The 25,248-nt window shown below is 31.4% G+C and overlaps 1 protein-coding gene across 4 annotated transcripts; it reads right to left on the reverse strand.

The window, feature by feature from the left end:
• Positions 1–764: 764 nt before the first annotated feature.
• LOC140803140 (psbP domain-containing protein 5, chloroplastic) lies at positions 765–11,578 on the reverse strand. Of its 4 annotated transcripts, XM_073158831.1 has the most exons (11): positions 11,442–11,578; positions 11,185–11,357; positions 10,528–10,636; positions 9,025–9,074; positions 8,753–8,820; positions 8,568–8,666; positions 8,138–8,197; positions 7,964–8,023; positions 7,810–7,864; positions 1,235–1,284; positions 765–1,100 (listed from the first exon to the last, which is right to left on the reverse strand). In XM_073158831.1, the coding sequence occupies exons 1-11, from the start codon at positions 11,489–11,491 to the stop codon at positions 1,002–1,004; spliced, it is 873 nt and encodes a 290-aa protein (XP_073014932.1). In that variant the 5' UTR covers positions 11,492–11,578; the 3' UTR covers positions 765–1,001. The 4 variants fall into 4 exon arrangements, with proteins under 4 accessions (XP_073014932.1, XP_073014933.1, XP_073014935.1 ...); XM_073158832.1 differs by lacking the exon at positions 8,753–8,820 and having other exon boundaries at positions 8,568–8,704; XM_073158834.1 differs by lacking the exon at positions 11,442–11,578 and having other exon boundaries at positions 10,528–10,722; positions 11,185–11,323.
• Between the last annotated feature and the right edge of the window lie 13,670 nt (positions 11,579–25,248).

Here is a 25,248-nt window from a genome sequence, read left to right on the forward strand (position 1 = left end):
AAAAGAGATCTTTGCTCTAGCCCCTCTCATGTATTGGTTTTGAAATTTTATCTTTTATTGTACACTCTAAGGTATGAAACGAATTAGAGTTGTGCTGAGGGCTGTTGAAGGGATCTGCGTCTGTAACCATCGGTTGCGATCGTGTGGTTAGACTGTGAGGAACAGTTCGTAAAATACGGTGGATATAACCAGGTGGTACTTCGGTCAAAGAGATAAAAGATTTAATTTATTTTAAAGAAGCACGATGGGCCTTTAATCATAAAAGATAATCAATTAATTTAGAATAAGGTTGAAGTATATTTTGAGAAAATGAGGAGTGAAAGTAAAGTTGAAAAATTCTAGGGAGTGATTGGTAAGTTGTCCTTAAACAATTGATAAGGGGAATTTAAGGTTAAAACAATTATGTCAGAGCTATTTGATTTGATGTGTTACACTTTTAAATTATAGTTTCGAAAAGTTTGACACAGCAAGTGTCGTCTTCCCAGCTTAATGGGCAAATCAGTTGTCGTGTTCAGTCGGTGTCCTAATCAACTTCTTGAAATTTTGAATAATTTTGTTCGTATGGTTCAAGTTTTCATGTATATTAATTAGTTCACAAATTTTTGTTTGTTTTTAAATTTGAAAAACAAAATTCTTTATATTTTGCTCTATTTTGACGATGTTATGAGCAAATACTGCTATTTGCTAAAGCCGGTTTAGGATTTAAAAAGTAAGTTTTGATTAAATTGATTTGAGCTGTTACCGAAATGATATAGCAATATTCATGATTCCAATTCGACGTAAATGCTGAAAATATAATATAAATATAAAAAAACTAAATGTCTAAATCCGGAGACTCCCTCCTATGACTTGTGAATAATAATAATAATAATAATAATAATAATAATAATAATAATAATAATGAAATGGGCATGACAGAAATAGTAAACTTCCTCAGCAGCAGTAACAAATGCATTCCTAAGAAAAAACAACAAATTCAAGTATGCTAAGCAAAAGATCCATCACCAAAATCTCCAGGGGTCCTTAAAAGGAGGGACATAATTTTCTGTGGGAGGGAGAAGACGGAAAGAAGCCACGGTTTTCTCCAGGAAAGGCCCCATCTGCATAACCAAAACAAGCATTCAGATTTGTGCAGCTTTCGTGTCCCTAACATCTTAGATTGCTTCCCATATCAAGGAATCTATAATAGGAACATTAGCACAATGAATTTTGTCCAAAGTAAAACCACACTCACTTTGTCCCATTGCCTGCTTAGAGTTGAAGCATTCAGGGAGTACAAATAGCCTGCGATAGAACAGAACTCAGGAAAATCCATTTATAGAAGCACCGCATCAAACATCTTTTTATTCCCTTCTTTAAGAATTAACATTTCAAAACAATGAGGGAAAAGTTAAACGTTGGAAATGCTCATAATGGTGTGTGACTATGAAGAAAAATATTAGTTGTGGATAAACTGTATAATGTAATATTTAGTTGTAAATATTCTATATAATTACAGGTTAGTTAGTAGGAGAGAATCATTACTCACATTTATTGTGGCTTGATTAATGGGAGAGAATCACTCACTTTCTCTAGTTAATTGTTCTTATAGTTTATATATATTCACTGTCTCGTATAACAGAAAGTAAGATATTCTTCATTCTCTCAACCTGCATCATTCTTCTTTACCCTTTACATGGTATCAGAGAATAAAAAATACTCAAACGAGTCTCGCACTTCTCCAAATAGCCGAAACCCAACCTTCTTCCACCTCAAAATAATTCTTCAGCCACATCCTCCAGTCAAAGTCAACCCATAATTATCGATTACCTCGATAGTCCCTCATCCATCATCTCCATCAATGCCAACACTCAAATCTTTGTCAAACTAACATTCACCAATTACTCATCATGGCGATTTCAATCCAAGCAATTCTCATAGGCTATGACCTTATGGGATTCATTGATGGATCTAAACCTTGCCCCCCACAAATCATCAACATCATTGATGCTGTCACTTCAAATCCAAATTTCACTATTTGGATCCCACAAGACCAACTAATACTCAGAGCTATAGCCAGATCTATCACTCCAATCTTGTTCTTTTTATTTCATCTGCTCGTACATCAAGAAAGCATGGAATATTCTTGCCAATACATATGTCAAACCCTCTCGAGGTCGAGTTACACAATTAAAAGAAAACCTTTGAATTCTCGCAAAAGGGACACAATCAATAACCGACTACATGTAACATGTTAAAGTTATTGCCGATGAACTTGGCGTGCTCAATCATTGTATCGATAATGACAATCTTGTGTTGAAAATCTTGAGTGGTCTTGATGAAGAATACAAAGATCTGCATTCAGCCATACACGTTCGTGAAAGCCCTGTTACATTTGAAGAATTGCATGAAAAACTCATTAACTTTGAAGTCCACCTCAAGTATGAAGCACGAAGGAAAGCTAACATCTCTCACATGCCTGCCTCAACCATCCCACACAAAATTCATGTCATTTTCCACCACAATATCCACCACCACCAAACCGCACAGTATACACCAACAAATATAAATAAACCATCGTCCTTAATTTCCTGCCAATATATCCCCGTATCCGTCTCAACCTTTTTCTCACACTCGTCCATATTTTGGAAAGTCTCAGTTATGTAGGGAACAAGGTCACTCCGCAAACGTTGCCCTATGTTTAAAAACACGCCTCGGTCTCCCATGCCTCAACCCAGCAAAAATACAAACAATTCTCCCATACACTAAGCACATTTTATCACTCCTCAAGCCTATCCAGCCGCCCCTCCTGCAATTTCTGAGACAGAATGGTTACTCGACTCCGGTGCATCACACCATGTTACATCCGATGTACAAAATCTGTCTCTTTCACTCTGAGTAACCTGTTACTGAGAATATACATATCGGGGATGGCACAGGCTTACCGATCACTCATGGCAGTTCAACAACACTATCTTCTTCTTCTAAATCGTTTCTGTTAGACAATGTTTTTGGGTTCTTATGAAAATGAACCTTATATTTGTTTCACAATTTTGTTCTAATAATCATGTTTCAATTGAATTCTTACCATCCTCATTTTATGTTACGTGGGCACCTCTATTGAAAGGAGCAACTAAAGATGGTGTTTATACGTGGCAGCATGTATCACCAAATACGAAACCCGTCATTACCTTTTCGTCAATAAAAACTTCCGCCAACCAGTAGCATCATCGCCTTGTCATCCCTCTTCCAGTATTTTGCGTCATTTAATTTCAATCAATGGTTCTATGTGTCATCTTCTTTAGAGTCCAACTTCGCTTGAAATTCTTGTCATTGCAATAAAACACATAAATTACCATTTTCAATTTCATCTCTTTCAAGTTCTCGTCCTCTAGAATTATTATACTATGATGTGTTGACCTCCCCAATTGTTTCGTACAATTACTATAATTATTATGTCATTTTCGTGGATAATTACACTGATTATATTTGGCTTTATCACCTTAAGCACAAATCTGATGTATTTAACGTTTTTTACTCGTTTTAAAGCTCTTGTGGAAAAATATTTAAACAAATTATCGTCACACTTTACACAGATAATAGTGGTGAATATGTATCACTCAAATCTTTGCTTGCCACCAATGGTATTTCTCATCTTACCACCCCTCCACACACCCCTGAGCATAATGGATTTTCTAAGCGCCGTCACCGACACATTATCAAGACAGGTCTCACATTACTTCGTCATGCGCACATGCCACTTTCTTGGCCACGTACTTTTTCCACTGCCGTTTATCTCATTAATTGAATGCCAAAGGTTGATCTCTCTATGAAATGTTGCTTTGAAAAACTATTTAACCACGCACCAAACTATTCAAATTTGAGTATTCGGTGATGTGTGTCGTTTTTGCGTTGTTTATTGTGTCATTTCAAGTCACATTCATGCATGTTTCATGAGATTTCGTTCATATTTAGTTGTTTTTATTATATGTTATGCATAATAATTGTTTTTCATGTGTTTGGGTTGATTTGTAGGAATAGTAGTCAAGAAAGATGGATTTAGGAACTAAAGTCGAGAAAGACGCGCTAGGGTGAATGAAATGGTCTAGAAATTCGAGCCAAGCACGCTGGGGTGGGGAAAATTGTCTGCCCTAGCGCGCACAAGAAGAGAAACAATGAGGATTTGCGTGCAAAGCGCACTAGGGCGGATGTTTTTCCCCACTCTAGCGGGCGCGAGAAAAATATTTGCGAGCATGGCACACTGGGGTGGGAAATTCCATCCGCCCTAGTGCGATTAAGAAGGAAAAAATATGCATCGATTTCTTTCCATTCTTTCTTGATGCTACATACTTGAAAAACCCTAGGACACAATTTTTAGGATACTAGTTTATATCAGAAGGAAGTGCAGCCGCACACGAAGAGATAACAACCGGAGTCGTGGGAACTTGAAGAATTCGGAATTTTTGAGCAGCTTGTCTCCCGTTCTTCGATTATTCTAGTATTTTTAATTTAAGAACTTTCATTTAATTATTGTCTTGCATATTTTAGTATGAATTTTATTAGCTAAACTCGTCTTTTGTTGGGATTCAAGGGGATCTTACCCCTAACGGTTGTTTGAAATTATTTAATCACCGACTTATGTTTATTCTTGATTATATTATTGTTTTTCCTCGAATTACTGAAAACTAGCTAACTTTGATAATATTTTATATTGCAAGTGAGTTCGATAGAATAAGTTGCAATAGGAAAGAATAATATAATCCGTGGATTTACAATTTACATAGACATATGAAACTGAATACATGGTGATAGTCATAATCCAATAGGTCGACAGCTAAGAGATTCCATATATCGTGCATGAATTTGATATCGTGTCGAATTAGTTTAAAATAGCTTGAGAAAGTGTGTTAATTATTTAGCAAATGTTGTCAAAGGTAATGAACATTAGTAGAGATTAATTATTGAAAATAATGAGGGGCAAGTGAACCGAGATTCCCAACAAATTCACTTTCTGTTTAATTTTAAATATTCATTTTACATTGCTTATTTAGCCTTTGAGCCAATTAGTCAATTAAATTCTAGTAGTTAACAATCATCTTAAATTATCGTTTACTAAAGAATATATAATTGAAAATAATATGCGAGTGATACAGTCTCGGCGGAAGGATATCAGTACTTTTATACACTATACTATACCTTGAATCGTGCATTTGCAATCATTTTGAGATTGAACTTTTAAATAATTTTTATTGGCGACTTTTAGTGCAAGAAAAGCTCGATCATTCGGTCGTCTCTCTTATCCATAGCTTCGGCCATACGGATCTCACAAGCTTGAACCTCGTTCTCACCCTTGCGTATTTCTTGGTTACTCATCCACACGAAGTGCATATTAATGTTATGAACCGATCTCAAAAATATATATATATATATATATATAATATATATATATATATATATATATATCTTGCGCCATGTCACATTTGTTGAGGCAATTTTCCCTTTTTGAATCAATCACTAACTATTCCTTGTCCGCTCGATACCATTTTCCAAGAGTGGCCGTCGAAAACTATACCTACACTCCAATCTTCCTCACAAATACTTTCTCGCCTCCTCAATCTTCATCACCTCCTGATTTCTTCTTCACTCAACAAAGTTCATTACATGAAGTTATTCCTTTGCCTACTCCACCATCAGCTACTATAATTTCCCAAATTCCTGCTACTTCTCCGAGTCAACACCAACATTCTAGAGTTTGTCCTTCCAATCCCAAACATATTTCCACAGGGGTAGACTTTGGCGATCATGTGGCCACCCCTACTCAGCATTCCCTTAGCGAACTCCATAATATGTCATCGTATGAATTATCTTTATCAACATCCTCCATTCCTTCACCCCAACCAGCAAATCACTCATCACCCCAAAATATTCAGCCAATGCGAACACAAGCCAAAAACCACATACACAAACCTAGCACCTAACTTAGCTTGACTATTACCAATTTCCTCACCATATATATATTTTTTTTTATCAGAAACTATAATATTATTAATATAAAATTAATTTAGGTTACAAAACATCGTGGATGAGCAATCCACAATTGAACTCCTGGAATACAATCTAGAAATTCCTCACCATATATTGAACCCACTTCTGTCTCCCAAGCCAAGAAACATTATGAATGGCGGGCAGCCATGTCCGACGAGTTTAATGCTCGCTTAAGTAATGGCACTTGGAGTCTTGTTCCTCCAAAATCTTCACAAAACTTGATTGGCACTAAATGGGTATTTCGCATTAAATGCCACCCTGATGGTTCTTCAATCACTTTAAGGCTGGGCTTTCACCAACTACTGGGCATTGATTATCATGAGAAATTTAGTCCAGTCATCAAACCAACCACAGTTCGCCTTGTAATCAGGTCTTGCCCTCTCTAAAGGGTGGTCTCTCAAGCAAATGGATGTCAACAATGCTTTTTTTCATGGATACTTAACTAAAGATGTCTACACGATTCAACCTCCGAGCTTCATTTACAAGAACAATCCAACATTCATCTGTCAACTCAAGAAATCATTTGTTGTAGCCTTTGTCACTGCTGAAACCACTTGGCTTCAGTCGATATTACATGAATTAGGAGTTCATATTTCCACCACTCCAGCAGTTTATTGTGATAATATTGGTGTTACATACTTATGTGAAAATCCAGTCTTCCATTCTCGGATGAAACATATTGCTATTGACTTTCATTTTGTTCGAGAAAAAGTACAAAGCAGCATGATTCGAGTTTCCCATGTCTGTTCTGATGATCAACTGGCAGATGGACTCACTAAAGCATTATCTCGACACCGTCTCAAGAAACTTCGAGTCAAGATTGGTGTCCTCCCTAGAGACTTCATCTTGAGGGGGCATATTAAGGAAAGCATTAGCGGTGGATAAACTGTGTATAATGTAATATTTAGCTGTAAATATTCTACAATTACAGGTTAATTAGTAGGAGAGTATCTTTCACTAAAATTTATTATACTTTGATTAATGGTAGAGAATCACTCACTTTCTCTAGTTAATTGTTCTTGCAGTTACATATATTCATTGTCTCTTATAATGGAAAATAAGATATTATTCATTCTCTCAAACTGTATCATTCTTCTTTACACTTTACCGTGACACCCAATACATACACAACATATATATTTTTATTTTATACATACGAAAATGTAGATGGAGAAAAAATTACACCAACACAATATACTCTATAAAAATAAAATTTTACTACACATTAAATTTAATGTACTTGTATAGTGTATATATATGTAATATTCTATAAAGAATTACCCCAAATATTAACTACTTTGGTCTCTTAGTGTAAATAACATTTTAAAAATGACAATACTACCCATATCCCTCTAAACAAACTAATTTTCAAATTATCAAACTACTCATTATCCACAAATAAATTATTATTATATTTAATATAATTGCTAAATTTTCAGGCAAAAATTCATAATATTTATAGAACATACATAATTTTTTAACGTAATTGCATCATTAATTTCTTTTTTTTAAAAAAAAATCACGCATTATCCAAATAATAATCATAATTTATAAATTAAATAATTTTTTAATATAATGCATCATTAATTTTCTTTTTAAAAAACCACTCATTATCCAAATAATAATTACAAATTATAACAAAATAATTACAAATATTTTCAATATAATTATTCATAGTTATATATAAAAATTAACTTAACTTAAAAAGTAATAACACATAATTTGTAGAAGCATGCAACACATTCAGATGCGTGCAAATTAATACCAGTATATAATGTATCTTACCATCACGTGCAGCTGTCGAAGCAACAAAATGTCTGTAAAGATTTGGTTCCTGACTCTGCATCATTCAGGATATTGTGATAATTAAGTACATTTAATGACTATTTATATACAAAAGCCAATATTCTTCAGTGGTGAATAATGGGGGCCAACTTACAGATTGGGTTGGTGATTTTCGAACCAGGTATTCGTAATACCAATAAGATTCACCATCAATCTGAGAGAAAAAAAACATGATAAGCTTGATACAAGAAAATGTCAAATTATAGCACCAAGATTAATGCTGTTACTAGTTGAGACAAATAGATTAGAGAATAAAAATTATACTTACTATAGAAGAATGTGCATCAAGAACTGAACTTTCATCCATTCGCTGAGTAGAGGTCACACGCTGTTCGTAACAATAGGATGCAATTCAAAGAATTTTAGGGGAGAAAATGGCTATCTATTAAAAAGTCATTTGGAATTAATCAAAAGTGGCGAAACAAAATTACAATTGAAATCATACAGATTTGTTAAACAAAATTTCAAAGAGAGCAGGCATGAGAGGGGAAGCCTCATAGAGACAGATCAAATGTAGTTGGTGTTTTTAAAACAAGATTAATAAATATATAGAAGTATATCTCTGATAAAGTTACACATTCCGTGAATCCTCCTTTCTAGCCAGCAAACTTGACAATAAATCAGAATCTGGAGGGATTATTTAGTGATCAGATGACCAAAAAGTATATTGATTGTGGTAGACAAGAGAGTCAAAATACCAGAGCAGACTTGTCAGCTAAAACGGATTCAGCAACATCTTTTGGACTCCATGTACTTTTGTCCTTGGATCTCAAGAACAGTGAATTGGGGGGACCTATCTGAACCAAAGAGCATAAAAAAAATCTTATCGGAAAACCTGCAAAGACATGTCAAACTGAAAAATAAGACAGGCGGACCAAATTACCGAAACAGAAATTATGAGGTTATCGATGAAATCTACTCTCTCAGAAACAATGCGGAGCCGTGCATCAGCTGTGTAATGGATCAAGAAATGAGTGAGTAAGTTAGATGTACGTATTGTCAAAATCTTGTTTCACTCTGAAAATACCAAAGCCACTTCATCTTTTTCAGCCATCTACATCACGGACCAAAGCATTCAAGGAATATAGGTAGAATGGATAGACACTTTTACCCACAGAATTTGCACAAAAACTATGATAGAGCTTACTAACTTACGGGACAATGGCGCAGCTGATGAATAGCGCTCTGGTTTTCTCGATTCAACCCTTCAAATAGATGAAAAGAGTGAGGTTCCTACAATTAGTGATACAAGCTAACTAGATTAGGTTATAGTAGGTTTTTCAGTCATTCATATCCCATTCAAAGAAAAGGTAAATCGATGTATTACCAGAGCATCCAGGTTTTGAGAAGTTTTCTTGTACTCTTATTCATCTTTGTCACAAATAAATTAGAAAGGTTTTGTGTTGGAAGAAATGGAAAGCACAAGTAAGATAGTGAGGAAATTAATTGTTTTATTCAGGAATGGGTGGCTTGGGGTCATCTCCATAAGAGTTCATTTCCATAAGAAATTGATCAATCTCTAAGTCAATAAAAAAATGGAAGGTCTGAACAACCATTTTCCAGATTACTCATTTTCATTTCAAAGTTTGTGAATCAAGTTTCAGGTTCACAAGCTCAATTTTTAATTTCACAAGCAGGCATTGAAAAAAGTTATGTAGCTGGAGTTTGTTCACGACAACATGCAGAAAAATTGTTCCTTGAATATTGTTAGGATAACCAATAACAAACTGAATATGAAGAATGAAATCAAGTTGCACAAACTGTGCAAGAACCTTAATAAAGTTTGATGCATCTCATTTATTCATTACCATCCTGACCTTAAATTCTACACCACATGATCATTTCATAGATCATATTTTTCATGCACTCTGCCTCACGAGGCATGAACCAAGCAAATAGGGGGAGCAGTATGCAAAAGGCACTGTACAGAAGTGCTTTCAGGTTTAGACAAAAATATATAATGTCCCACTTAATGAATATTCTATCAACTAAGCATGTCTTACATTCACCAATTTTCATTAGCTATGTCTAAGATCCATCTCTACGAGATGAAATTAATTGGCAGTGCTACGGATGCAGCCTGAGATTGGGAGATGAAACACATAAGAATCAAGCCTCCCAATTCAACTCACAAGGTTCATCACCAATGCTTAGTAAAGAGAAGGGAATGTACTAGTAATTACTGTTTTAAGAAGCAAATGGCATGTTTTGTTATATTTCAATATTTCTGAGAAACATATTTCCAGGGAATGTAGTTTTGTTCAGTTTTGGAAGCAAAGGTCTTCTGTAGTAAATATCTTGTATCATGAACATATTGGATAACTTAAATTTTCAAATATAATGTAATTATTTTAAAATTTGAAAGAATAATGCACCATGTTAAAATTTAATATATTAATATAATTATAATTTTTTATATATAATGAAAAATTAATTGAAAAATAATAAAATTGAAGGAGAATGTGAAAGCAAATAAAAATGCTTGTTTGGGAAAGTATTTAAAAAATAACATGGGTATGCTAATATTTCTGGACAATGAAAGTATTCCCAAAAACATAAACAAATATTTTATACCATTCTTCACAGAAATCCTGGATGACTTTAATGGGCATGTTAAAAGCTGGATAACAATGCATAACGAATTCAAGAAGTGCTCACCACTTGAAGACAAACTTAGAAGAAGGTAATTCTGCTGGATATGAGTATGAGTAGGCATTTAATTCATCAACCATCACATCCATTTTCAACTCTTCCTCGCTGCAAGATCCTGCAAAGTAGGCTAGGAAGTTCAACATTAATGCAAACTCATCGACACCCAATTTATCGAGCCCCTCATGGACATTGGAGGACAATCTGACTTCAATCCTTATATTTTTATATAACAGCCCTTAATCTCTTCAACTTCTCCCAAGAACAAAACAAAATGATCATAAAAAAAATCTGAATTAACATGATAACTTCATCTCTTGATTGACATTAAACAGGAAAAACATTCAGCACATACCAGAGACCGTCTCCTCATAAAAAAACACCAAATAAGTATTTTTGTTTTTTTTTCTATCATTAAAAAGCATTTCTCAAGACTTCCCCCGTAACATTTTCCCAAAACATACAGAAACCTTAAGCTCATTCTCAACTATATCATTCAACAGCTTAGAGAACTTATAAAGCAAATAATATTCTAGTTGAAAATAAAATATTGCAAATTGGTGCTGTCAAAAAAAAATCACAAATTGGCAGTACCAGTCAGAAATAATCATTTTTAGATCCATGTCGAAATCAAAACAAATAAGATAATGCGTGGCCAATATTTACCCAAGGTTGGGAAAACTAGAGAAAGTGAAGAAGAGAACCCCGTAAACAATAAATCCCGCCTCCACATTCCAAGTTTCGAAAATGGTCTCGAAGAATCAACACAGCATGCCGTTACCCTTCTTACTTTCCAATGTTTCTTTTGGGTTGGAACTGGAATTTTTTCAGTATTATCCCTTGCCAACCAAGAAAAAAAAACAATCTCAGAACAAGAAAAGATATAATCCCTTGGAATTCAGAACAATAAATGGGTATATCACCTGGAAAAAGAGAGATTTGGAGGGACAGTTGAGAAAAGAGATGTAGTCATTGGGTTTTTTGTGTCAGCTCTACTCTAGCTAAAGCTCTACTCTAGTCTTTAGCAAGATAACTGTGATACTAGTTTTACCTTTTTTATTTTATTAATTTATTTAGAATGAGAAATTTAGTGTTATAAATTTAATAAGAAAGATAAAATGGAGAAAAGTGAATTTAGATCATGAACCTTATTTTTAAATTTATAATTAAGATCTACGTTTAAAATAGTATGATAACACTATCATTTTCATGATTATTTCCATTTGACAAAATGGTTTGGTTTATTGGGAACTTTATAAAGACTAGCAAGAAGCACGTGCGATGCACGTAAATATTAAATATTTAATAAAAATTAAAATTTGATTTTTTAAAAAAAATAATTTGATTCATTTTTTTATTTATATTGATTTAATCTTTCGTCATATTAGACGAATAAATTAATTAAGAATTTATATACTTTACTTTCAAAATTGTTTCTCAAATTGAAATTCAAGTCGTTAATTTTATGTTATATAATAAATTATAATTAGCATAATATATAGAATGAATTGAAATGAAACAAACTTTGAAAATATATATATCTAAGCACCACGTATAAGGTATAATAACCTAAAAATTAACCAGATTATGGATTTTATAAATGCATAAATCATAATTTATATAAGTGAAGCACACTACGGACAAATAATTATCAATTCAAAATATTTATGACTAACTCATCAATATTATCAAAACTAATGAAATAATAATAATTGATAATAAAATATAACCTATAATACTCAATTTAAATATTATTTAACCTCCTACATAAATTTTTACCTTTTCCTTTAGAATTATATATCATAGATAAATTAATTTTCATATACATTAGTTAATGAATTTTTTTTTTAAAAGTATATAATTTATATTTTTCATTAAGCCATCAATTACAAATTATATATATATATATGTATGTATGTATTTGTATGTGTTTAGTGATTGTATATATTTGGGATCAGGAAAGAATTCAGATGTGGTGAATAAACTCTTTAAAAAATATTTTTTTTAAAATTTGTTTTCAATCATTTTTACACGGTTGAAAGATTTTCTCAAACGGTTATAAATATTAACCACGTGAAAAGTGTGGAAGACGGTTCAATATTTCTAATGATATTTTCAACCATTTGACAATCTAAACAACAAGATATAGTTTGAAATGTAAAAACTTGTGAATAGTACAGACACGGGAATTTTATGGATGTAAAGCATTCATACGTCACTCCTTCTTCTTCTGTAAGAAGGATTCCACTAAAAGACTATGTCTTATATATATATATAAATATATATATTTATAAGTGCGACTAAAATATTTAAACTTCTTATTATAGTTAACTATTTTAATTTTTCTATCATATTCGTATTTTATGATATTATTAGTATATTAAAATTCATAATTATTAATATAAATTCTACTAAATAATTTATTAAATTCTTTACTTTCAATTCTTAGTTAAAAAATAATAAAATATATTAGTATTAAATTTCATATTATTATATTATAATATACTTATCATGTTATTGTACTATTGCATATATAATTATTTTTTTCTTATATCTTCATGTGATACTATAATTTATTACTTAATTAGAAACTACACTAAAATATAATTACAAAATTGCATTAAAATAATAAAATAACATGTAGAAAGAAAATTAAAAGGATAAAATATTTAAACTCAGTATAAAGATGGATTATTTGAGAAAATTAATTTAGGAATTACATTTTATTCTTGAAGTGATATAAATTATTACAATCAATGTATATTGTAGTGATAATTCATTAGCAATTGTTAGACTATTAATTATATATGATGTGGAATAATTAGGCTACTAATTAATTATATATTAGGTGGAATAAATAAAAAAAATTGATATTTCTTTTTTACACTTACAACAATTAGAAATTTACAAATATATCTTTATTGAATTTTTGGATTTGTATTGATGAGGATGTCATTTTTATCTTTTGACAATTGAAAAAATTTTCAATTATCTACACTTACGTAGGTTTATAGATAAAAAATATATATTTTTATTATCAAACATATATTCATTTTTAATGCATATATTTCCCATAAATTATGTAGAAAATTTCCATGCAATTAATCTAACAACACACAATTTAAGGGGATGGTAGAAAATTTACAATGAAAAACTTTGTTATTATTTTTACACTTTTATAAGTATAATAGTTAAATATATATATTATTTTAATATTTTTAATGATTTTTTAAAATTAAAATAATCTATTGTTTTAATATTTTTTCTAAGAATTATGTATCAAGAAAATGTTATTTCTCTAATGTATTTTTATTATCAAATATCTATTCAATTTTTATGTAACATTATTTTCAAAGATTCTATGTTGCAATTTTTTATTAAAAAATAAAAACACTATTTTAATCCTTATGTATTTAATGATTGTGTAGAAAATTTTCATGCAATTAATCTAACAACACACAATTTATGAGAATAGTAGAAAATTTACAAGGAAAAATTTGTTATTCTTTTTATACTTTTATAAGTATAATAGTTAAATATATATTCTTTTTAATATTTTTTTAAGAAGTATGTACGAAGAAAATATTATTTTTCTAATATATTTTTTATTATCGAATATCGATTCAATTTTTATGTAATATTATTTTCAAAATTTTTTATTTTACAATTTTCTATTAAAAAAATAAAAACACTATGATCCTCATGTGTTTAATGAGTTCAAAAAAATAAATACCTCAATTAAATACATAATCAATACATTACAAATCCATTATCCCAAATTTGTCCCTAAATTTTATATATTTTTTCCATCAATGCCCATGCAATTAATACAAACAATGCATAGTTTTTGGGCAATGTAGTAAAATCACAATAAAAAAACTTTGTCCATCATCCACACTTTTATAGGTATATAGATTAAGTGTTGTCTCGTTAAAAATCTTAGTAATATTTATTAGAGAAAAGAAAAAAACTTGTGTGAGACGATCTCATGTGTCGTATTTTGTGAGACGGGTCTCTTATTTTGGTCATACATGAAAAAGTATTACTTTTTAGGCTAAGAGTATTATTTTTTATTGTGAATATCGGTGAGATTGACCCGTCTCACAGATTAAGTTCCGTGAAACGGTCTCACATGAGACCCACTCTAGGGAAAAAAACTCGATCTAAGGAAGAATAGTACAATAATATATCATTCTCGTTGGATATGCCTCTGACGATGAATTTGTATGGTTACAAACTTATTAGTAAAAATACAATGGGACAAAGAACCGGTGAAAGAAAAAGAATAAGATATCTCTATGACTTGTTAACTATCTCGTTAAAAATATTGTTATGAAAAACTGCATAAGAAAATCATATACAAGAAAAAAAATACAATATATGATACTCTTCCTATTACAAACATCACTTCTTCCTATTACAAACATCACTTTAAATTATTACGTCCTTATATTCCGATCTTGTACACTGATTTTTCAAAAAGTTGATGAAGGTTATAACTTCGTGAAAAGATGAGTCATATCATATTCAATTGTTTCTTAGATGTAGTTCCTTCGAGCATCAAATGATTAAACTCTTACCAATTGATGTGATATATCCTATAAAAAAAATTTGAACCTTTTGTGGTGATATGATTGACGAACATATATTTATTCTGGAAATATTTAATTCATGATTTCAAGATAAAAATTCGCTTTTTTAAAGTCAATCATCTCAATTTACATTTCAAATACTAAACTGATCGGAAGTATGTATTAATCAAATGTATATTATGTGTCGTGAGTATCTTAATCCGTATATTGTTTTTTTGTCGTTCTATTGAAAAGATAGTCTTAAAAGTTGAATCTAATTACATTTGATACTTCAAATTCTTTGTAGATTTTTTTGTATATATCATGGTTGAGTCTACACATCCTTTACAATTAAAAATATTTTCTCGTTCTTTTGTGAATCTATAGGCTAAGTTAAGCACATATCGTCATATGTCAATTGTGAATCACTTTTTTAAAGACACTAACTACATATTGTATTTAATTTTTAGATAATTAATATAATGGCGAAATATACATTTAAATCAAAATAATTATCAATATCTATATTATTTCAATCTCATAGTTTTTTAGATACATAAGAATTTATCGATTATCAACTCTATGATTCCCAACGACTAAACAACAAATTATGCGAGAAGTTTGCCAAGCTAATGCATTGAAAATACCAGATAAGCATGATGTGCCTAACATTCTTTCTAGGTTTACAAATGAAGCAGTCAGACTCTAGGATTTTCATCAACAAAGTCAAATACACAAAATATTTGGAATGGAAACTTGCTCATCTACAACAACCCACATGAGTTTTTCAATTAAACTCGATAAAATACGAAGGAGGAATATAAAGTAATATTTATTAGGGTTTAATGGGTTCATTATTATACCTAACTATTAGCCGGCCTAATATTATGTTCGCAGTATGCATATGTGCTCTTTTTGAGTCTGATCCTAAGAAATCACATTTATTAGCTTCTAAAAGAATAATAAAATATCTGAAATGATCTCAGAATGTAGGTCTCTGGTATCTTAAGGACTCATCTTTGAATCTATTTGTATATTCTGATGCATATTATGCATGATGAAAACTTTACAGAAAAATACGAGTGAAACTTGTTAGTTTCTTGGAGACCAACTGATTTTTTTGTTCAGTTAAAAACATACATCAATTGCAACATCTACTGCCGAAGCAGAATACCTAACTGCTGAAAGTTGTTGTGCTCAGTTGCTTTGGATTAAAACAAAAAATTGAAGGATTATGGAGTAAATGCAACAAAGTGACCGGTCTTTTGTGACAGTATTAGTGCAATCACAATCACGTAAAATCTAGTCTTGCACTCTCCTACCAATCATATAGATATCAGAAACCATTTTATTTCAGACCGTGTGTTGAAGAAGAACATCATATTGGAATATGTCTCCACATAACAATAGGAAGCATACATACTCATTAAACCACTCGTCGAGTCTAAGATTTCTTACTTTAGAAATATGTTAGACCTTATTGATTTATCTTAGAAATGTTCGTGCTTAGGGAAAATTGATTCGGGAGCCTTAATGATAAAACAATTGTCATTCAAACTTGGAGCCTCATTGATTAATGAGTGCTCTTAACCTAACTGAACTTATCAAGTAGTAATTAATTTAATTAATCATATACTCCAATAATTAACCATTCAAGGGCAATCGGTGATCAAATTCTTGAATTGCATTTATTAAGTGGAATTTTATTTTTTTCAAATTTGTTTAAAGTTTAAATTTATTCTGATCAAATCACTGATTGATTAGTACAATGTTTGGATTTTTAAAACTTCAAAATGTTTTAATTGACAGCTTGACACGAGTCCTAACTGTCTTGCACATATAAGTATCATGAGTTAATTTCCCTCATTTTATGTCACCGTCCTTCAAATTTTTGCAGACTCTTTGCATTCTTCTTGTACCTTCGATGCATTCAAATTTTTCTCACCTATCTTAAAGAAATTTTCAGAAATGACAATTCCCTCGTACATCGCAAATGCATGCCTACGTTGTGGATTCAGAATCCATTTACTCATTGGAAGATGCTACAATTGTTTCTTACTTCTACCTCCTGGAGTCATATGGATTCAGGACATTTCTCAAGTACTCCTCGGTAGATATATATGTGCCAGAACTGCAGACTTTCTATGATAGAGAATATGTTTCTACTTATGAGAGGACTGCTATGCCCATGAGGAAGAAAAATCTACTGATCGATGAAGCATTCTTTGCCACTCTATTCCAGTTGCCCGCTGAAGGACTAATGATTTCTCAGTTGGAGGAAATGAAGACCAAGTTTTCTGCTACCAGTGAGCCTATCAAAAACTTCTGGGAAACTCACTATCTGATTTACTATAATGTTGAATATTTAAAAATCGAATAACTATTTAAAATATCATGGTTGTTTAGAAATTTTGAGTAAGAAAAAATTATTAGATCTTCTCTATAGCCTCATTGGCTCTACAACAAAAGCTCGTTAGAACATAATCAAGCTTATCAGAAGATCCAACAAAATCTGTTCAAAGAACTTCATCTTGTCAGAAGGACGTTTGAGAAGACTCATTAGTCTTGAAAAAGATGATTCAGCCTTGTTGAACATCAGTCTTATCGGAAGATCTATCAGAAAAAACTGAGCAATAGATTTATCAGTCAAGGTCCGATCTTTGTTTGCATCAAAAAGGAAAAAAAGAAGAAGAAGACAGATGTTAAGTTTTATTTGAACAAAAAAACTGGTCAATCAAAAGGTCTATCTTGGACATTCATCGGTTCCATTCTTCAAATACCAAATTGGTCAAAACTCATGATGATCAATGTCAATATAGTAGTTTTACATGGAAGCATAAAAACATTTAATAAGTCTACCATTTAAGGGTAAAAGACATCAACATTTACGAAAAATAATACATGATGTGCCTGATCATGAGTCACATGAAAATATTCAAGAACTTTAATGATTATCATTTGGGAGAAATCAAATCATCCATTTGCAACTTTGGAACATGATTCATTTTGAAGTGATTTTATATGTTATAATTGAAATCAAGATGAGATTTTATAGCATGAAATGATAACTTAATCCATAGATTTACAACTTATGTAAGCATATAAAGTTGGATATATGCTGATAGTCACAGACCAAAATTCAAAAGTTAGAGGATTTCACGGTGCTTTAATGTGATTGTAATTGTTAAACACTTGATTACTGCATTTTGTTAATTATATTAATATAACTCGACATAGTATATTGATATATTAGGAAATCTTGTCAAAAGCGTGGCTTATGAATTGAAATTCAATTATTAGAAAAGAGTAAGAAGTAAGTGAACCGAGATCCTAACAATTGTTTATTCATTTGATTTAAATTATTTTTATTGTGTTTGTTGAATTATTTTAGTTTCAATTTAGTTTAATAAATTTCATCTTTTTATTGTAGTTAAATAAATAATTGTGCTTGAGGTAAATTTGTCCAATCTATGTGAGAACTATACTCGTACTTTGTACATTATGTTATAACTTGACTGGTGTATTTGCGATTCATTCGAGCATAAAATTTGATATTACTTTTACTGGAGATTCTTAGTGCAAGAAAAGCTCGATCAAACTTCCTCTTATATTAAAGCATTTAAGAAGACACTTTTTTTAATATCCATCTAATAAACTTTAATATCTTTAAAAGCAGTATAAACAAGAAATATTCTAATAGCTTCTAATCTGGTTACAGCTGCAAAAGTCTCGTTAAAATAAATTTTTTATTCTTGTCTATATCTTTGTGCAACTAATTTGGCTTTATTTTTAGTTACAATACCATTTTCATCTAGTTTATTTTTATAATCACATATGGTACCTAGAACAGATTTATCTGTAGGTTTGGGAAATAGGTGTAATACTTTGTTTTTATCAAATTGATTTAGTTCTTCTTGAATTGCATTTATCAAGTTTGAATCATCCCGAGCTTCATATAATTTCGTAGGTTCTAATTACAAAATAAATGTAGCGTGCTCAAATTCATCAATCATTTGATCTCTAGTTCTTAGTGGGACTGCAGGATTACTTTTGACCAGTTCAGATGAATTATTCTTATTCCACATGTAGCATGGTCCAAGTGGATTTGGATTTGCAATAGTAGGATCTTGATCTTGGACTAGATCATATTGATTTTGAATATTATTGTTTTGCGGAGTATCAACTTGATTTTCCAAGATCGGCTCAATATCTTCATAAGCTTGACTAAAAGGAATGTCCATTTCACATGGCAGATCATCATTTCTTCTGATCCTAAATCTCATAGTCACTTTCAGATTCAAGATTAGCATTTTTTATTTTATTATTTAGATTATTCAATGTAATATCATGAATATCATGGGTAATAAATTCGTAAAAATTACATGAACAGATTCTTCAACTGTTAGTGTTTTGTTATTGAATACTTGAAACGTCCCTTATTTTTTACTTTAAAATCATACTAATTTTTTTTAATCATAAAATTTGAAACACTCATTTAAAATAACCAACCTTTAAAAATCCTAAATGCATAAAAATCTATAATCCGTCAACCACCAAAATCATACGTCAACTTTTAAAATAATCCCAAACTAGACTTCAAAATAAAATATAAGATCTCTAAATAAATAATCCTCAAATTTTTTATGTAAAAACTTTAAATACTGAGTAAGTGCGGAAAATAAAATCCCTCAAGAGTGTACTGTCAGACTCGAGTCACTCAAGCGTCAGCGTCTCTCTCAAATTCATCATCACCTGCAACCATCCAAATCTAGTGAGTCTAGTGACTCAGCATGTTCTAAAATTACATAACAAATAATAGATATTCGGGCACATACAACTTTAAAATAATTTTTTAATAAAATAAACTGGCATAAAAACTCGTAATCATATATCATATAATATATTATTAAATCATAAGGTTTTTATCATTGTATATCATTTTGGGTGAAGTTTGATCCTTGAAAGTGACTAGCTGTAATCGTATCATCATATGGTCAACTGATCAGTCTTGACTCACCATTCTACATATGGGCGGGGCGTCAACAACTTTCGTCACTGGGCCGTCGCCAAATATGGAAATAAGATCGTCGGGATCTCTCTGGGGCATTCTCCCGTAAACGGGCTCCCTCTGAAGTCTTTTCCCTCACGATATCCTCAATCATATCATATCATATTTGTCACAGTCAATTCACATCCTTCAAAATATTTTTCTTTCTTTTTATTTATAAATAACGTATCTTCAAAACTCGCAAAATAGCATTTTTCAGGAAAAATCGTACAACTTTAGCATATATAGTAAAAGTATCATATTTTCACCATAAGCATTTTAAAATATCATTTAGCACGTATTATGATTCTTCGGGACACTTCCAAACCTTTTGTACTACCCAGGACATAAAATGATCATTTTACCCATGGACTAAAAAATTCTCGATTTTGAGTTTTTCACATTTTTATTGACTTGAGCCTATCCCAAATCATCATGTAAGCTTAAATTTGACTTCTAACATTTTTCTTAGACGTAAATCCAAGCCTTTCGAATTACTTACTTATTAACTAAACTGTGAAGCGTTTTAACCCGAATAAATTCAAACCTTAATATTTTCTTCCCAACTTTGAAACATAAACTTTTCATACCTAAACTACCCTCGTGACCCACGATTCGACCCCTTGTAGACCACGGTTCAACCCTTGCACCTAGCCCAAGCCCAAGCCCTAACCGAACCTCTTTCTCTCCAAAAACAAGCCACGCCCCTCAAAACCCGAGCCACCCTCGAGCCACCATGGATCAAACCTCGACCTGACCACCAACCTACCCTTCTGGATCAGCCTAGACTCACCCCGACCATCCATGATCCAGCCCTGAGCCACGCGATCCAGCTCTCCTTTCACCATGTGTGCGCCTCGGCCCTCTTGTCCAACCAGGCCTGCACCAGACCCCCAACCTTCTTCCTAGGACCACCTTGAACCCTTCTGGACCCAGCCTAGCCACCGAGCACTCTCCTCCCTAGCCTACCCAACCCGTGCGCAAAACCTAACCCTAAACCCATGCTAAGGTCGTGTCTCCTTCTTCCTTCATGCATCCACGAGTCCAGCCCTACTAGGACTCCTCCCTAGACCTAGGACGCGAGCTCAAGCGTGCCATGACCCCGCCTGATGGAGCCCCTGCCCAGCCGCTGCCCTAGGTGAGCCAAGGTACCCATGGAATATCCTAGAAACCCTAGGTCTTCCCTTAGCCTTGCACGTTTCCACGCGTTTCTGGCTTATGTTCCTCCGTTAAACGACTCTTTTTACATCCCTTATTGGCATCAAGTCCTTAGGAATCATAAAGTGTTTCAAAGAAGCATAAAAACGTCACAACTTTTAAAAATATACGTCTAAACATAGAATAATTTGAACTTAAATGTTTTTCATGCTAAAAACATAAATCATGTATTATATGATTTGAATGGTGCAAAATAAAGGTTTAGAAGCATGTCTTTACGCTAAAAACGCTCGAATATTCGATCGTTGGCGTGAGTCGCGAAGGAGGACAAACGAGCAACGAAACTCTTGAACTTTGCTCTCAAATTTTTGAATTTTACTGTGTGTGGTGTGTGCAAAATTTCGACTGTTATGAAGCTTTAGAACCCTAGGTTTGCTATTTAATTTTCGAAATTAGGTGTTGAAAATTTTAGGGTTTTAGGCTTTTAAGTTATGGATAAATTAGGCCCATTAAGACCTATTTAATTGTAAAATAAAAGTTTACAAAAATTTGTTATAAAAAATAATACTCTTTGGGCATTTAAAAACCAATTGTTTGCTTAAAACCGGCTTCCTGGATAAAATCGTGCTCGACTCATAAAATAATTTAAATTCGTGTATTATTAGAAAATTTTAATCAGATTGATCTTATTATTGAGTCTTAAAAACATTTATCCACGGTCTCCGTTCCCCAGCCTATAATCGAATGTTCGGAAAAAATATTTAATTTTCATGAAATTAAATATTCAATCATATAATATGCATCATTTAAGCATTTAAATCAATTAAGTAATTTAAATAATTTGCATGCATGTGATTTTCGTGAACCGATTTTTTGGACGTTACAATACTCGATAAACTTTGTTAACATATTAATATCCTAAGAATATACTAGCATCAGATTTAGCATCGAAAGCATTCTGATGTTTTTTTACCATTATTATAAATAAATCATTTACAACCAGATATTCCAAAATAAGATATTTCTAGTCATTTGTCATTCCATATCTCATAGGGTGTTGTTCAGTGGTTTTTGTATATCATCAATCTATTCTGAGTATAACATTCAATGTTCACTTCTTCAACTCAAATTTTTTCAGAAATTCTAAAATCAACTAGCATTGTTCTTGCAGCCTCTTCAAAGGTTCGATTTATCCTCTCAACAATTCCATTTTGCTGAGAAAATCGAGTTGTAGAGAACGTGTGTCAGATTCCTTGATTATCTAGATATGAGGAGAAATTTTGATCCGTAAATTCACTGTCTCTATCACTCCTTACTGATTTATTATACAATATTTCTCATTTTGAAAATACCCCTTGACACTATATAGAAAAGGTATCCAAATAAGATATGTCATTTCAACTATGTAGTACGTAGAATGTTTAATCATATTAGTCAGTGTGCAATATGTTCCTTAGGCTCATCGGTCCAAACTGATTCAATACACTTCGATATATTATCAAATCAGTTCAGTTTGTTGACCAAAACTTAAGTCAAAATTTAATCTTAACGTATTAGACAAGTCAAGAATTTATGATGTCACATAAGCATTTTATGATGTCAAGTCAATATTTTCCGGCGACACGTTAGCATTTTTGGTGTCCCATCAGCACTCTGGAAAAATTGAACTGAAAGCCAAAAAAAACAAATTTAGTGTATCGAAAGCAAACTTTGAAAATTTATTGAACCAAAACCCAAAATAAGAAGATTTAGTGGAAAAAAAATTATTTTTATCTAATTTATGAGTTATTTTAATAATAAATATAAATAATTGAATTTAGTAAAATTCTTCCAAAGATGGTATTTTTTAAAAAATTGTTATAGTTTTCTTGATCGGTAAGAAATTTTCGGTTTTTTTAATTAGAAATTTTCAGTTTTAAACCTTACCTAACACCTGTATTTTTATTATTTGTTCACATGAAATTGATGATTTTTTTTTTTATATTTTATTAAAAATTCATGATGATGATGAGTAGATAATGTTTGAGGCGATGTACTTAGTTCACGAGGTTTGAAAAATACTAACTAGGATGACAATGTGTCCAGATACAATGAATACTCGATCGTATTTGACTATTCTGGGTCAAGTATTAGTATGCTAAAATGGATATCAAGTTGAATATATATATATAGGCAAAAATTTGTGTGAGACGGTCATACGTGTCATATTTTGTGAGACGGATCTCTTATTTGGGTCATCCATGAAAAAAATTACTTTTTATGCTAACATTATTACTTTTTATTGTGAACATTGGTAGGGTTGACCCGTCTCACAGATAAAAATTCGTGAGACCGTCTCACAAGAGACATACTCATATATATATATATATATGTGTGTGTGTGTGTGTGTGCGCGCACTAAATTTTATATCCGAACAAGTATGGGTCGAGGAACAGGATATATGTATATGAAATCTAAATGGGTGGGGTAATATGTCTGGTCTTTTGACCTGTGCCTCGACCCATACTCTTACAGATACAAGATTTAATACATCTATTCAACTAGATATCCTTTTTAGCATACTCATACTTGACTTTTGTATATATAGTCTCAATCTTCAATGATAACTTATACAAAAAATATCCGTTCATGACTACAAATATATTTTTTGTCGATTCATCGTCTTATTTGTAATCAGTTGACATCTGATAGAGTCTGTCACTCTGATCCTTAACACTGGTCGGTATAAATAAAAAACTGTATAACTTTAGTTTTTGGTACATAATCATTGATCGATAAGATCTTTGTAACGATCTTGTTTAAAATGAAAGCTTGTCGCCTTGATTTAAATCAGAAGTCTCTTAATCAATTTGTTAGGTTGATTCAGTTTGGGCTAGCGAGAAGTTAGGTTACTGATTTCAGTTTATGGTCGAATTCAGTTGTGATCATTTTATCAAACACCAAAACTAAATGTTGCAACATTATGTTTATGTTTCTAGTCACATTGTGCTTTTATTCTAACTTTATAATAATATAGAAATTATTATAATTTGACAAATTTAATGTTATTTCTTATTTGTAGGATGATTATTCAAGTCTGAAAAATATATCAGCTTATTTAACTATATTTCAATAACTAATATAATTTAATTAATTTTGTAATAAGGTTTTTTCTTAATTATTTTGTTACTTTTTTTGTTATAAATATTCTAGTTAAAATTATAGATGTAAAAATATTATAAACAATATCATCTAACAAATTTAACGGGTCCAACTAGTGAAATTTCGAGTATGAGTTTAAATTTCAACTGTTATTGACAGATGCGAATTGCTTCAAAATTTTAATTACTCAAATCTCGGATCTAATGGGTACTAGCTATTTTGCACACGCGATTTTGATAATTATCGAGGGACTAAAGTGAAATTTGACAAATTATCGATGAACTAAGGTGTTATTTGAATTGTTGTAATAAAAAAATAAAAACAAAAATTTTTGTTAAAATTAAAAAAACAAAAAACAAAAGTGTGATATTAATATAACATGAGGAAAAAATTGGAAAAAACAAATAACAGACCAAGACACTATTTTTGTATTTATCATAAAGATTCTTAATAATAAGAATAGAAGTAATAGATTATCTCCTCCCAACCTATTGTCATTCATAATACTAGTGACCGAGTGTAAGTACTAAAAGCTATAATACATACTGGCATAGAAAAATTTACTTAAAAGTTATCCCAAAATCGATTGAATCAAATGTCTAGGAAATAGAACAAAAATGATACACTCCCAATTTTTTTTAAAAAAAAATTCAACACAAATGTCAACGAGGACAAATCATAAACCAAATCGACGATTGATCTACTCGTGAATCCAGATCGTGTAGCATTGATACTGGCAAAAGAATATTAGTCTCCCACCAGCTTGACTTGTTCATTAACATGTCCAACCAAACACAGACGACATATTTAAAT

This window comes from Primulina eburnea, chromosome 10 (assembly GCF_022965805.1).
Source record: "Primulina eburnea isolate SZY01 chromosome 10, ASM2296580v1, whole genome shotgun sequence".
In the NCBI taxonomy this organism is placed as follows: Eukaryota; Viridiplantae; Streptophyta; class Magnoliopsida; order Lamiales; family Gesneriaceae; genus Primulina; species Primulina eburnea.